We start from the raw sequence: 16,136 nt of genomic DNA, 5'->3' as shown, positions 1-16,136 counted from the left end.
AAAATGTATTTGTACCTGTAGAGTTTACAACAGGAGCGGGCAACCCCAGTCCTCAAGGGGCCACCAACAGGTCAGGTTTTTAGGATATCCCTTTTTCAGCACAGGTGGCTCTGTCAAAGTTTAGAGGCACTGATAGAGCCACCTGTGCTGAAGCAGGGATATACAGACCTGTTAGTGGCCCTTGAGGACTGGAGTTGCCCACCCCTGGTTTGCAACCTGGACCTTAGTACCTAAAACGGAAATATAAAATGACTTGCTTACTGTAGCTTTAATAGAGATCTCCTAATTTTCTATAGCCCATTGCCATCACTGTGTTATTCCCTGCTCTTGTGGTCATTTATGATTTTCCCAATATTAAAAAAATATTGATGATATGTGAAAGGCAGCAGCCCTTGACCTGACTAGATGTACTGTTCCTCCTCATAGGGATTGACAAGAGAGAATACAATGATATAATTGCACTTCTGCATCTCTGTCACGCTTAGCAGTCCTTTAGCGTTGAGCGCCTTTTCCATCAACTCTTAGAGAGGAGAACTCAAGTCTTCTGTGGGATCTTCCACTTACCATTGAAAATACCATGAGGCAGAGGAATGCTCTATTGAAGGATTAGGGTGAGAACGAAAGAGGAACAGGTGGAAGATATAAAATGGGAACAGAAAAGGTGCAAATGGGCAAGTCACTGAAGTGATTTTCAGATTATTTGTTTGACCTTGAGCTAATTCTCATAGTCATGAGGTAGACACTCTTCCTTGGAGGATGGAGAAAATACCTTTTAGCTAAAGCACATGCAGGAAACGTGGTTTTAGAATAGCACCAGCTAAGTGTATCCTGAGGTAGTTATCGGTTTTACTGAGCTTTAGTTACTTCAAATTAGATTGTAGGTACTGCACTCATAACCCTGTAGTGGTGCTGTCCTACCTTGTACAGTGCTGGATGTACTGGAGATTAGTTATAAAATAAGATAAGGGAAGCACAAAGCTTGGGGCAGGAAGACTCGACAGGAGCACAACAGAGTACAAACAAGTGTTGGACAGAGCGTGCGGCAAGGAGTGAGAGAGCATGGAGGTTGTCGGAGTCCATCTGTAGTCGGAGCCGTTAATCCTCTTACATTTATCCTGCCTCCTTCCCTCCCTCAAACCTCCAGGATTAAAATCCTCATTCTGCCCCCTTGTCTATGGGATTTATATCTTAACTCTGCACCGGCAACGGTACTCCCAGACTCCCAGATAGCACGGTTCCCCTCATCCCGGTCCCCCAAATACATTTTGCATTCTTTTATTCCCATGCAAATTAGATGTTTTGTTGGTGAATTCTCTTTAATCCTGTTATTAGTGCATTGTGACATCAATGGGATAGTGACCACATGTTTGCTCTTCTGTGTCCTTAGAGCAGCACAAGGTGGAACATAAGTTCCCTCTGTAATTCTGTTTCGTTTGCACCAATACCTTTCTACAGTAAATCCTTCTAGGGCAGAGGTTCCCAACGCCAGTCCTCAAGAACCACAAATAGTGCAGGTTTTAAGTACAGCCCTTCTGGGGCACAGGTGGGTCTGTCAAAATCATTGGGCCACCTGTGCTAATGAGAGGATAGCCTTAAAACCTGCACTGTTAGTGGCCCTTGGGGACTGGAGTTGGGAACCTCTGTTCTAGGGATTAAAGCATTATTCTGTGTCCCAGGGGAAGTTATGTGTACAATATCTCTGTGCTCTCTGGTATGTAAGACTCTTTCGCCTTATAGAACACACAATTTAGAATTAAACCTAGCCCCAATCCACAGACCCTTGCCAGGTCTTTCCCAATGTATTACATCCTGGTAAAACATATTTGCTGAATAAATAAATATGAGGGTTACCAATTCCAATATTGTGGGTGCAATATGTTTTTGTATCTCCATTTAGGGAGTGGAAGAAGTGCATCGTCATAATTACGTTGTATTGCTTATTGGTTTATACTGTAGCATGCAGTAGCTGTCCTTCAGCGGGAATGTAGACGCTGAAGTGCTGCTTTGATATGGTTAAGCTGTTTTTGGTCTCTGTCCTGATTACATGATCCTCTTGAGTTTATCTTTCTTAATGTTTCCCATTGGGGTCTCTAGCAATGACTTTGCTGTACAGCATCACTGTACTTCGGCCTCACGCAGGGAGATCAGCGATGAGGGCTGAGCATGTGTGGAATATGTCTGCATGATGACATTATGCACACACTATACTTTCACGCTATTGAATTATCACGTATATATTTTCACACTCGGTTTCAGATGAAATTGGCTCTGACTCAGAAAAAGGGATCAGTCCAGCTTTGCTCTGTAGGTCACTGTGACAGAAAGTCGGTTAACCCTTTCGCCACCAGAGATGCCTGCAACTCAAGTCTCTCTTTCAGCAAAAGGGTTTAAAGAGCCATCTTTATAAAAAAAACATATATAGGTTTAAAAAAAAAATATGAGAAAGAAAGCACTCTTAAAAATATTTTACAACTCTGTTTTTACTTTCTTATAATTAATTTTGAGAAGCCTAAATATTTAAAAGGTAGTACATTTTGGAGAAAACATGAGCCGTATACAGTAAGTTTCGATGTTCTTGATGTTACAATATACAGTACTAGTAGATATTACAGGGATTGTTGTAGAATTAAAATAAAATAAGTGATCACTGTTTTTTAAAATCATCTCATGTAAACATTTAAGCAACACAATTTTTGAATAGGAAGTAGTGGACTGTATAACAGAACTAGTTCATGAAGCTATGCCTATACAGTTTGGGCGAATGTAGGGGGTTCATAAGTTGCTTTTACTGAGGAGTTGTATGCAGAGATGTTTTGTAAATATCTACTGTATCTTGGGCAGAGATTTTATTAAGCTTTTAAGAACGGGGTAACTCTTTAAAAATGTGTTATCATTCTGTGGAACCGCTTAAAAATGTATTGTGACTTTGAGGCACGGCTGGCCCCTTATCCTATATATGTAGAGATATTGGGATCTATGTATTAACTTAGAGAAAAATGTGTTTAAATGCAGCTCAGTTATGGAGGATTTGTTTTGTTACATAAAGGGGAAAAATGGCACACAGACGCAGAATGTGAGATATCTCATTATAATCTGTGCGCCATGTAACTCCTCCCCAACTCCTCCTACTGACTCTCCCCAAGGTGCATGCTGAGACAGAGACGCAGAATGTGAGATATCTCATTATAATCTGTGCCCCATGTAACTCCTCCCAACTCCTCCTACTGACTCTCCCCAAGGTGCATGCTGGGACAGAGACGCAGAATGTGAGATATCTCATTATAATCTGTGCCCCATGTAACTCCTCCCAACTCCTCCTACTGACTCTCCCCAATGTACAAGCTGGGAAAGAGACGCAGAATGTGATACATCTCATTATAATCTGTGCACCATGTAACTTTCCCCCAACTCCTCCTACTGACTCTCCCCAAGGTGCAAGCTGGGACAGAGACGCAGAATGTGATACATCTCATTATAATCTGGGCACCATGTAACTTCCCCCCCCCCCCCCAACTCCTCCTACTGACTCTCCCCAAGGTGCAAGCTGGGACAGAGACGCAGAATGTGATACATCTCATTATAATCTGTGCACCATGTAACTCCTCCCCAACTCCGCCTACTGACTCTCCCCAAGGTGCAAGCTGGGACAGAGACGCAGAATGTGATACATCTCATTATAATCTGTGCACCATGTAACTCCCCCCAACTCCTCCTACTGACTCTCCCCAAGGTGCAAACTGGGACAGACGCAGAATGTGAGATATCTCATTATAATCTGTGCACCATGTAACTCCTCCCCAACTCCTCCTACTGACTCTCCCCAAGGTGCAAACTGGGAAAGAGACGCAGAATGTGAGATATCTCATTATAATCTGTGCACCATGTAACTCCTCCCAACTCCTCCTACTGACTCTCCCCAAGGTGCAAACTGGGAAAGAGACGCAGAATGTGAGATATCTCATTATAATCTGTGCACCATGTAACTCCTCCCCAACTCCTCCTACTGACTCTCCCCAAGGTGCAAACTGGGAAAGAGACGCAGAATGTGAGATATCTCATTATAATCTGTGCACCATGTAACTCCTCCCCAACTCCTCCTACTGACTCTCCCCAAGGTGCAAACTGGGAAAGAGACGCAGAATGTGAGATATCTCATTATAATCTGTGCCCCATGTAACTCCTCCCAACTCCTCCTACTGACTCTCCCCAAGGTGCAAACTGGGAAAGAGACGCAGAATGTGATACATCTCATTATAATCTGTGCACCATGTAACTCCTCCCCAACTCCTCCTACTGACTCTCCCCAAGGTGCAAACTGGGAAAGAGACGCAGAATGTGAGATATCTCATTATAATCTGTGCCCCATGTAACTCCTCCCCAACTCCTCCTACTGACTCTCCCCAAGGTGCAAACTGGGAAAGAGACGCAGAATGTGAGATATCTCATTATAATCTGTGCCCCATGTAACTCCTCCCCAACTCCTCCTACTGACTCTCCCCAAGGTGCAAGCTGGGAAAGAGACGCAGAATGTGAGATATCTCATTATAATCTGTGCCCCATGTAACTCCTCCCCAACTCCTCCTACTGACTCTCCCCAAGGTGCAAACTGGGAAAGAGACGCAGAATGTGAGATATCTCATTATAATCTGTGCACCATGTAACTCCTCCCAACTCCTCCTACTGACTCTCCCCAAGGTGCAAACTGGGAAAGAGACGCAGAATGTGAGATATCTCATTATAATCTGTGCACCATGTAACTCCTCCCAACTCCTCCTACTGACTCTCCCCAAGGTGCAAACTGGGAAAGAGACGCAGAATGTGAGATATCTCATTATAATCTGTGCACCATGTAACTCCTCCCCAACTCCTCCTACTGACACAACCCAAGTCACAAGTTAGGGCAGACAGCGCAAACTTGGAGCAAATACTTTGATATAGAGGTACAGGATGAAAATGCACAGGTTTTGCTCCACAATTGCCTTGATCAGGACCATCGAAGGGGGGAACAGACTATTGTCCCGGACCACAGGACACCATGCTGGCAACCCTAACATGTGCCAGATCTGCAGAGATGCCTGTACAAGTGGGCTTCCCTTCCACCTAGAAGCAGGTGGAAGGGAGACCACCGCTACCGGTATCCTCTGACAGGCACCGCTGTGAGCTCCCCCCGAAAGTCTTCAGGCAGGCCTTCTCCATCTTCCACTCTGCTCCTTCCTTCTGTTGTTGCCCTCCCTTCCCCCTAAGTTCACACCTTTAACCCAAGGCCCATATCTCCTTCCTCCCAGGCAAAAAACTTCCCCCACCCCTTACAGGGCAGATCCACTCCAACCCTCATTGGCTAAACCGCTCACGTGCTGCTGACGTCACGCGGCAATCGCCGAAAAAAATCAAATTCTATTGACTTCCAGCGATTTTGGTCACTGCGTTGTGCCGTCGCGACGATTATAGGCTCCACGACTGATTGCATCAACTTGATTTGACGCGGGTCGCCGTTGGCGGGACTGTAAGCGCTGCCTAATAGCGCGTCTGAGATCAGATGCATTGTAAATTCTTCCGTATTTGGTACAATTTTCCACTTACCTGAAAATTGCAGGGAACGCTTTAGGAATGCCCGGGGAACCCCCATTAAAAAAACACTGTATTAGCCTAACAGATATTTGTCACATTTAAGAAACTTGATTGGCATATTGGATATAGATGTTTGGGGATAGAATAGGAACTCTTGGGTGAGCTGCAAGCTGGTCAGATTCTGATTTCTATAAAAACAGTTCATATTGAACATATCAGAGCCTCAGCCCCCAGTTTCCATGTCCCCAGCTCTGTATTTTGGTGCAGTTAACTGCACAGGCTTGTCACATGCTGGGCGTGCAATACCAGAGCATCCGTTTGTGTGACAGCAGATTGGTAGTACTGTGCTTATGCGAGGGCAGGGAGGGCTATTAAATGGGGAAAGGGGAGAGGAGAGGGAGAGAGAGTACCTGGAAAGAGTGTGAGAGAAGGGAGAAAGCATATGTGTGAGAAGCAGCCTGGGATACACAGAGTAGCTGTGAGTCAGGGAGGGGAGGAGATCTGAGCAGCTGATCCCTCCTCCCATCCTTCATACTGAGCTGCAGGAGGGTGAGAGAGAGGAGCAGCAGAGGAATAGGCTCCCTAACCTTGTCAGACCCCCCAAAAATCTCCCCCCTGTAAGTGACAGGAAATGTGAGATGGACCTGGAGGTGAGTAGCCCTCCCGCCTGCTCACTGCCTCCCCTCCCCCGCCTGCTGCCTTTCTCTGCATGAATGAATGGACCAAGCGATGCTGCTGCCTCATCCCTTCATGGCTGCCAGGTTAGTGCCTAGGCTTCTAGGTGTCTGTGTCACACACTGTGTGTGTGTCTGTAACCTTGTGATTATATATATATGTGTGTCTATCCCTATCACCCGGTGTGTGATTTTAGATCTGTGACTGCAAAGCTCTTGATGGGGGAAAGATGAGCATTGCACAGTGCAGAATGCATGCTGTGGCTGTCACTGCATTGTGCCACATTATGCTGCAGAGTTTCTGCTGCTGCTGCTGTCCCCCCCTATGCTGTGGCAGGGATGGGGCTCTGACAAAAGGCTGTGGCCACTTCTACCCTGAGTGTTGCTTAAATTAGCAATGCGTCATGTGCTGGTTGTCACTGCAGTGTGTGTGTGTGTGTGTGTGTGTGTGTATGAGAGAGGAGTATATGTGTGTACTTGTGTGGACAACATGTGCGTAGTGCACTGCAGATGTTCACATTTGTATGGAGCTGTTCAGCTCTGCTGTTCTGGACTTGTGTGCTGGTTAGTTAGTCTGTGGTGAATGTGTCTGTTTGTGTTTCATAGTCTATGCACAGGGTGTGTCTTTCTGTGTGTTGTGTGTGACAATTACTGTAGGTGCTCGGCTGTGCGATTGGGAAGTGATTGTGTGCCCGCACTGTTTTGAGATATGTGTGTACTTTATGCTGTACAGTATGTGTCAGCTCCCATGGGTACACACAGGTGGGTGGATCACAGAAGGGAGAGCTTTATTTTCTTTCTTTCTTTGGCCCTGTTATTAACAATTCTCTTGAGGCAGTGACATTAATCCACCGCAGAAGGTGGGTTACCATAATACAAACATATTTAATTGGAGGACTCTGTGAGGACAGCTGTTACTGCAGAACATATATGACCTGCCGGGTGGAATGAATATATGATCATCTATATCTGCCAATGGCATTAGTTATACACATTGTGAAATGATGTATCTGAAACTCACAGGTGCAGAATCAGGAGGAGGGCAGTATATAGAAGTTTGTGTGTCTGTAGCTTGCAATGCTGTCAGCAGGAACAGAGCTGTACTGTACAGTATCTTGAAATACTGGACAAGGAAACATGGTATCCGGCAGTATTAGGGCCAGGAATAGTGTAGTATAGTATACAGTATGCTTTAGGGGAGTCACTAAAAAATAGTACTCAGCATCATTGACTGTAGTTTGGGGCAGCATTGGTGGCAGGAAAGGGCCAGCATGTGGCAGCATGGGGCTGTAAGATGGGCATGTCTGTTGTATGGGAGTACTACAGTATCTGGGAGCATTGATGCTGGAAAGTAGCAGTATCCAGCAAAATTGGTTAGTGAGGAGAAACGCTAACTGGCGGCCCTAGTCTGGATGCTGAAAGGGAATAGTATCTACAAGGATTAGGTGGTAGAAGGGAGCAGTATCTGGCAGCATTGGCTGTTGGAATAGAGCATTGTTGCTGCATTGGGGGCTTGAAAGGAACAGCATCTGGCAGGACTGGTGCTGGAGAAGATGGAGAAGTATTTGGCAGAACTGGGATTTTTAGTGCAGCTCAACCCCGTTATAACGCGATTCGCTACAACGCGAAGCCGCTTATAACGCGATCCGCTACAACACGAATCCGCTTATAACGCGATGCATGCGTGGCTCCCAATTTTCATATTTATGAATACTTTACAACACGATTATTGGTATCTTAAATACTTTATTACAATGCATACAATTGTACATTATTTCTAACGCGATCCGCTTATAACGCGATGTGGTTCTTTGGACCCCAAGCACAGCGTTATAAGGGGGCTGAGCTGTATTTAGGAAAATAGCAAGAAGTATTACACATCGAAAAAGTAAAAGGTTGCTGACAAAAAATAGTAAAGAAAAAAATATACAAAATAAGGGAAATAGTGCGCCGTGAGAAAAGGAGGGTCCACCAAATTGCACAATAGCGAACAAGAAGAATTAACCTGTAAGTGCTCCAGAATACAGCATCAAAGAACGCAGTATCAAGTTTCATCAGGTGCTACAACGGCATCCAATTTATGTACAAAAAAAAGGTATCACCATGTATTTGCTGCATACTTTGTCTGAAGAAGTATCTGATAATGCGTACCCGAAACTTTACAACATGTGAATACGGGATGGGGACCGCCCCAAACAGGCGGCTTTCTATACTTAGCATGGCATAGTATTACCGGTATTGGCGTAACATTGGAAGCAGTTTTAGCACCTGAATAAAATTGATGCTGTTTCTTTTGATACTGCATGCTGGGGGTGTGTGTGAGTATTTACTTGTAACAACTGGATTTTGAAAAGAAGCAACGTGTGAGTGTTTGATGGGGGCTGAGAGGGAGCAGTATTTGGCAGCATTTAGCGCAGGAAGTCGATGGTTTATTTCTGGCATCAACATAACCAAACACAACAGCCAACAAAAACATGTCTGCTCTGTTATATTTAATTGCTCAGGGCCGTTAATTCATTGGTCCTCATTAACATAACTCGGATTCTGTACCACAGAAAGAAAAGCAGAACTTGCCCTAGTCTATAAAATTTAGTTTTTTCTTTGTGCGCCTTTGTCTAATCCACAAACGTTTAGCTTTTTTCTACACTTGATATTTCAGATATTAACCCCTTTGCATCTCATGGGCCTGAATGGCAAATGATGGGTGGAAATATGATATTAAACAGTTAGAAAAAGGGGTGTGTGCAGTGTACTCAGGAAATGCCTGCTGCCTGCAGATTGTTCCACTCATTGATAAGAACCCATGTGGACTGAGACTGGGTAGAGGTGTGGATTGCAAAATGCAGCCAACCTATGGGTTGATATGAATGATAATACAAAGGCTGTGTTTTACAGTATTAGGGAGAGGATATTATTTGTCAGTAAATAGTAGCTGCCCGTATAGCTCTATGTCCTCATGTCCATCTTTATCTCTGTCCCTACATCTGTTATTTTATCTCTGTCTCTAGAAATGCCATATTCCAGGATGGCCTCTCTTTCCCCCTATTGACTCTACCTTTCACTTTGTCCTTTGCTCAGTTTACCCCAGTTTATGGCTGTATCTCCCCCCTGGTGCCATCTTGTAACTATCCATCTCTGCACATCTTTGGCTGTAACTTTCTCTCTTACCTTGTGCCAGCTTCTTCTATATCTTTGCCCTTGTGTCCAGTTTTAGTTATTTACCTCTGTCTGTAGCTGTCTCTCGGCTCATGAGACTGTCCATTGATTTTTTTTCTCATGCCATCTCCTGGCGGTAGGATTTGCATTTAACTTTAGCTGTCAGCCTCCCATCCCTCATCCTTCTTTCTCATTTCTTTTCATGTGGTTTTAGCTGCCTTTTCCCTTTCATAAAAAAATATACCAGTACTCTATCTACCATGAACTCTTCCTGTCTCTGTCTTGGCCAACTGTAGAACCAGTCTGTTGATGGTTTCTCAGCACTCCCTCACTCCCTATACCCTTGTTTCTCTGTTTAGTAGTGCCTGTTTCATGATCTCTTTAGCCCGTTTGCCTGGATGTTGCTCAGCCTGTGTGTTTTAGATACCATTATAGTGTGTTCTGTATAGGTTCAGCTGCTGTGTGTGATGTGTATTTGGCATACCACAGAAACTAACTTTTCTTTTTTTTTTGTTTTGTGGATCTTTCTTTCTTTTTCTCCCCCAGCACGGCAAGTAACTCGAACCGAAGCTCACCTGCTTGCTCCCCCATTCTGCGCAAGCGCTCCCGCTCTCCCACTCCGCAGCAGAGTGAGGGAGAAATCATGGTGGAGAAAAGCTCGGACCACTCATCAGACAAATCTCCTCCCACTCCAGAACCTGGGGTGCAGCGTAGTGGATCCTCACAGTCTGGACGTAGCGGAGGCAAAAACTCCAAGGTGAGTTTACCTGTTGCAGTAGCTTACTTACAGTATTTCTACTCTTCTTCACATTGCAGCTAAGCTAAGGCTTGTCGACTCTTAACCTTAGAAAACCTACGTGGCAGGATTTGTATGAACTGTAATTATATCCATAGACATAATTTAATGCACTAGCCCTGCACACTTGCCGATCCTCAAGTCAACTGACACTTGGGTTGAAGATGCCCTGGCGATAAACAGCTGCCCTTCCAAAACTCATACTTTATGCCTAGATAGACCAGTGTATTTCCCTGGAAAGTAAAGTAAAAACGATTGTTTGTGCCTCATCTTATGGGCTATATCTCTCACATTTATCTCCTCCTGAGCATGGCACATCAGTGGTTGGAGATGCTGCTTCTTAGTGAGATGGTAAGAGTGCCAAGGCAATTTGCCATAATCTACATTGTGGGTGTAAGTAATATTGGACATTAACGTTTAGAGGTCCAGTTGGATTATGCTAGTAATGCTAGTAATGCTAGTAATGCTAGTAATTCTGTTGTTCACAGAATGTTGTTTTATTTTGACAAAGCTACACTGATTAAAGTGTGCATGGCTGGTGCATTAAGCTTCATGGATGTATTTGGTATTTATCAAGGAACACATTACAGGAGCTGGTTTATCAAAGTGCAGTAAAACATTTAGTCTGTGTATCCCAGCTACTTCCGTTTAAGAGGTTAAACCAGGAAAACAAGTGGAAGCAAGGGGCCACGTAGGGCTCTTCCTGCTATATAACACGCTACCATCATATCATTCATTCTTTATTGGATCGTGTTTTATCGTGTTTTATTGTGGAAGTGGTAAATCAATATTATTTATGTCTATTTTCATATGAAACTGTTTTCTCCATATAGCCAGTTTTATTGTCAAGTAGTAAAAATCCTTACACTAAAAATCTTACCATCTTATTTTTCAAAAATGGAGGTGCAGGAAGCTTAGGATCTATATAGTGATAGGTTATCCTGAGTTATATTGACCACAAATAAGGCTGCTCCACTGTTCCTTTCACAGATCACAAGGGCTATGCCTAAGTAACAGATTCCGCATTCTTTCCCTTTTCCATTGCAATTTTTCACAAACCCACCAAATCTAAATTATCTTCATCACCAATAGAGAAAACAATTACTGAAACTCATAAGGGAATGGGGAACCTCACAGGTACGATAACCAAATAAACAAGACATTAAGGAGAGGGAGTGGCTCAGTGAGTAAAGACACTGACTAGCATTGAGAGTTTGAAGCTAGGGGAGCCTGGTTCAATGCCCGGTGTCGGCTCCTTGTGACCTTGGGCAAGTCACTTTATCTCCCTGTGCCTCAGGCACCAAAATCATAGATTGTAAGCTCCACGGGGCAGGGACCTGTGCCTGCAAAATGTCTCGTAAAACTAGCAGCGCTATACAAGAACATGCTATTATTATTATTATTAAAATCTTAGACAAAGAAGCATTGTTTAAAAAAAAAAAAATATATATATATATATCAAATGCATACAATTGCACATTATTTCTACCGCTATTCGCTTATAACGCGATGTGATTCTTTGGACCCCAAGCACAGCGTTATAAGGGGGTTGAGCTGTATATATATTATATATATATATCTATATAGATATATATATATATAGATATATATATTTATTTCAGTGTACTTCATCCTGCCTGTGTGTAGACAAGATCAGAGGACTTTGGCGATGACCTTTCTCCACGTGCACGTGTGATGTGCATGTGTTACCGATATACACATTTCTCAGATTATTGTATATGTGCAATTTGCTGTTGCAATGCATCTGTAAACACAGAATTTGAAGGGGCCCTGTGGGTGCTATGATTGAAGACAAATAGGCTGAAAATAAATATTTCCACATTGCGTCTCTGTATATATTGGACATTCTAAAATGTGGTACCTGTTTGTCACGCAGTTATTCTCTGTGACTTCCTCAAATTCTTCTACAAATTTCTGATTGCAGGGAATTCTTGCTTTGGAAGGAATGGGTAGTCCTATAAGAAACCAATTTAAACACAGTTTTATTGGAGGGAATAATACTTTACATAGCATAATATTTTGGGAGATAACCATGTGAATTTTGTACACTATAGCAGGGCATTCCTTGATAATAATGGACACTGGGGCTCAGCACTCTTAGTCCATAGTACGTAATTCTTGAAAGTAGGCCCACCAACAGGGGGGATCTACCGGGGTTGGCGTCCAGGGCCCCGTGGGTCAGGGGGCCTGGCCGCCCGGACCCCCTGTGTGGCCGTGCCCCTTTTTATTAAAAAAATTAAATAATTGCCTGGCGATCCCTGTGCGCATTTGCAGAGCCGAGGTCTCGGAACGCATACCCATGAAGAGCAGGGTGTACGGCCTGCTGCCTGTGTGCCCGCTCCGCCCAGCTCCCAATGTGGGATGGAGGGGAAGCGCCGTTGCGAGCCCGCGCCCACCAACCCAGCTTCCCCTGCGCCCACCAACCCAGCTCCCCCCATGCCAGCCTCCTGCCCCAGGCCGGGGGAGGAAATGCTCCCACGGAATTAGCCCACCAGTCTCACCTCCCCCCCAGCCGCCTATCTCCCGCCCCGGGCAACAGCCGCAGGGATCGGGGGCAGTGGGGGAAGCGTCTGGCGGGCAAGGAAGCAGGAAGCAGCACCCACCCAGTCAAGGTCAGTTACCTTCCCAGGCAGTCACCCACCCAGTCACTCAAGTCACTCACCCAGTCACTCACTCAAGTGTCATTCAAAGTCACTCACCCACCCAGTCACTCAGTCACCCACCTAGGCAGTCACTCAGTCACCAACCCAATCAGTCAAGGCAGTCAGTCACCCAAGTCAGTCACCCACTTAGTCAGACACCCAACCAGGCGGTCAGTCACCCACCCAGGCAGTCAGTCACACACACACCCACCCAAGCAGCCAGTCACCCACCCAGCAGTCAGTCATGCACCCAGTATGCAGATGGTGTATGGAGCGCACGATCCGATAAGGAGCAGTGGGAGGACCCAAGTAGCAAAGTACAAATGTATTAGGTCATTAAGATATTAAAATCCAACGCGTTTCGAACGTGTTAGCGTTCTTTATCAAGGATAACATACAATGTACATCAGTTCCTATAAATACTCTCTTACCTGTAGCCCTGTTCGCGCCAAAAGAATTACGTCGTGACGTCATCACTTCCGCGCATGCGCGATAGCGCAGCGCCGTGGACGTCATCATGTCCGTGCATGCGCGATAGCGCAGCGCGAACCGAAGACGTCAGAGGCAGTCTAAGGGCGGAAGTGGCGGCAAGGGAGGGCAAACAACTAAAATAGCCTGAAGGCAATAGCCAACGGAGGGCGGAAGAGGACAAAAACAATGACACCATAATAAAAACATTAACCTCAGCCGGAAAAGAAAAGGGGAGCAAGAAAAAGAAAAATGAAAAGTTTGTATTTCATAGGGCAAGAACTATAGGTTCATATGTATCCCCCAGTGAACTCAGGGTACCCTATATGGGTAATACATCTTTTTCCACTAAGGGCTCCTTCCGATGTGGCTCATGCAGTATATGTGGCTTTATGAAACCTTCCACTACCTTTTTTTGATTGTCTCCCATCTTTGAGTGGTTCACAGATAAATAACGCTAACACGTTTGAAACGCGTTGGATTTTAATGTCTTAATGACCTAATAAATTTGTACTTTGCTACTTGGGTCCACCCTCTGCTCCTTATCGGATCGTGCGCTCCATACACCATCTGCATACTGTATACCTTATCTGGAAGCAGCATATCCACCAGCCACACCAGGAATCAACAGTGAGTTTTTATTTATTACCACAGGGTTAGCCCCCAATGAGATTGATGGTGGGGGCTTTATTGCCTTACACTACCAGTCTTTAGGGGGTGTTTCTTACCCATAATAGTTGGTTTCAATATATCACACAACTCATTACTCTGAGGTTATTTTTCTTGGATTGTGGGTTGGTTTATTTGAACTTTAAACACCTGGCATTTGAGCGCTCCTTATCTTCACTTACCTAAGTCATCCACCCAGACAGTCAGTCACCCACCCAGGCAGTCAGTCACCCACCCAGGCAGTCAGTCACCCACCAGGCAGTCAGTCACCCACCCAGGCAGTCAGTCACCCACCCAGGCAGTCAGTCACCCACCCACCCACCCAGGCAGTCACCCACCCAGGCAGTCAGTCACCCACCATGCAGTCAGTCACCCACCCAGGCAGTCAGTCACCCACCAGGCAGTCAGTCACCCACCCAGGCAGTCAGTCACCCACCCAGACAGTCAGTCATCCACCCACCCACCCAACCAGGCAGTCACCCACCCAGGCAGTCAGTCACCCACCCAGGCAGTCAGTCACCCACCCACCCAACCAGGCAGTCACCCACCCAGGCAGTCAGTCACTCATCCACCCACCCAGACAGTCAGTCAGTCACCCAGGCAGTCAGTCAAGGCAGTCAGTCACACACCCAGGCAGTCAGTCACCCACTCAGGCAGTCAGTCACACACCCAGGCAGTCAGTCAAGGCAGTCAGTCACACACCCAGGCAGTCAGTCACCCACTCAGGCAGTCAGTCATACACCCAGGCAGTCAGTCACCCACTCAGGCAGTCAGTCACACACCCAGGTAGTCAATCACCCATGCACCCAGGCAGTCAGTCACCCACCCATGCTTAACACCCCCCAGGCCTATACTTAACCCCCTCCCCCCAGGCCCATACTTAACCCCCTCCCCCCAGGCCCATACTTAACCCCCTCTCCCCTCCCCGGCCCTTACTGAATCCCCCCCAGGCATTTTGTCACATTGGATGCAGCATTGGGTATCTTTGTCTTTTGTTGAAAATATAAAAATAAACAGATTGCATTGTAATGTTTTTTTCCCTATTACAATAAGAAGAAAACATTTAAGTAAAAGTTGCGCGCTAAAAAATATTTTTTCGTGGTAGGTGCGCTATAGGTTCGGGAGGCGGGGGGGCTGCTCCTTTTATTTGTCCTGGGCCCCATGATTTCTGTTGGCGGCCCTGCTTGGAAGTAATATTTGATTTTAGAGGTTAACGCTTCGAATGCTATGATGTAATAAATGGTATTGCTATGGCTTTGGCATACTTACGCTGGTATTTGCTGCATGGGATATGCTATACCATGGTATTCCTAGGAATAATGCCCTAAGCCCGTATGGAAGAATTTTCGCTTTTACAGACCGCTTCCCCATGACGTTTGCTGATGGTTGTGTGGATTTTCCATGCATAATTTTATTCACATGTACAGCAGCTAATAACACTAGAGGATCATTCCTCCTAGCTGATACATTGAACGGTTTGCTTATTGAAGTAAGCAAACTGTAAATTATTAAAACAGAAATAACGTCTTGTTTTCGCTTATGTGTAACGACAAACCCTTTCGTTTTTATGTTGGAGGTAAAATGAAGACATTGCAGCTCTATTAAATTGATTCCCACCCTATATCCATGGAAATACAACTAGACCAATTTTGGGGGGTTTCTAATCCATATTGAATACGTAGGTGCATTTGTATGTATTCGTGGATTGTTTGCTTATTTCTGGACCCTAATAAAACGTGGTTTTCCCTGAAGATAGGCCTGGGATTCAGTAGTGAGTCACTGGACCATCTCTTTTGCAGGGAGATAATAAGAAAAAGGTGGATTATCTGCTGGCTATTATTAGGACACTTCTTTGCTCTCTGGGTATTCAGGTTCTACAATTAATTAGCCCCAGATATGGGTAATTCCCATTTAACTGGTAAAGAAGAGGAATAAGGATGCTTGTAATTTGCATTATTGTAACCTGATAGTCTTATAATAATGGCCACCTTTTCCTAAGGGTAGATCTGGAAAATAAATGTGTGCAGTCTCGAAAGCTCATGCTGACACACTGTCTATAAAGAATATTTTCATATTGTTGCTGTAAAATTAATCACAAATATCCTAGTGGGAAAGAGTGACTTTTTAGAAGATCTGCTAGCA

General features: G+C 45.0%; 1 protein-coding gene across 17 annotated transcripts in view; it reads left to right on the top strand.

Annotated features, from left to right (window-relative positions):
* Nucleotides 1-16,136, top strand: part of GRAMD1B (GRAM domain containing 1B) — a 133,787-nt gene that overhangs the window by 35,793 nt on the left and 81,858 nt on the right. For 14 of the 17 annotated variants that reach the window (XM_075603422.1, XM_075603420.1, XM_075603415.1 and 11 more), the window contains one exon: nucleotides 9,945-10,155. In XM_075603422.1, the coding sequence (XP_075459537.1) occupies nucleotides 10,042-10,155 (114 nt within the window). In that variant the 5' untranslated portion in view covers nucleotides 9,945-10,041. Of the gene's footprint in view, nucleotides 1-5,960; nucleotides 6,330-9,944; nucleotides 10,156-16,136 lie in introns of those variants that run through there. The other 3 variants (XM_075603421.1, XM_075603414.1, XM_075603423.1) reach the window with 3 other exon arrangements.

Source organism: Ascaphus truei, chromosome 6 (assembly GCF_040206685.1).
Source record: "Ascaphus truei isolate aAscTru1 chromosome 6, aAscTru1.hap1, whole genome shotgun sequence".
In the NCBI taxonomy this organism is placed as follows: Eukaryota; Metazoa; Chordata; class Amphibia; order Anura; family Ascaphidae; genus Ascaphus; species Ascaphus truei.
Note: the sequence above shows the minus strand (reverse complement) of the source record. Positions and strands in the feature narration are given on the sequence as shown.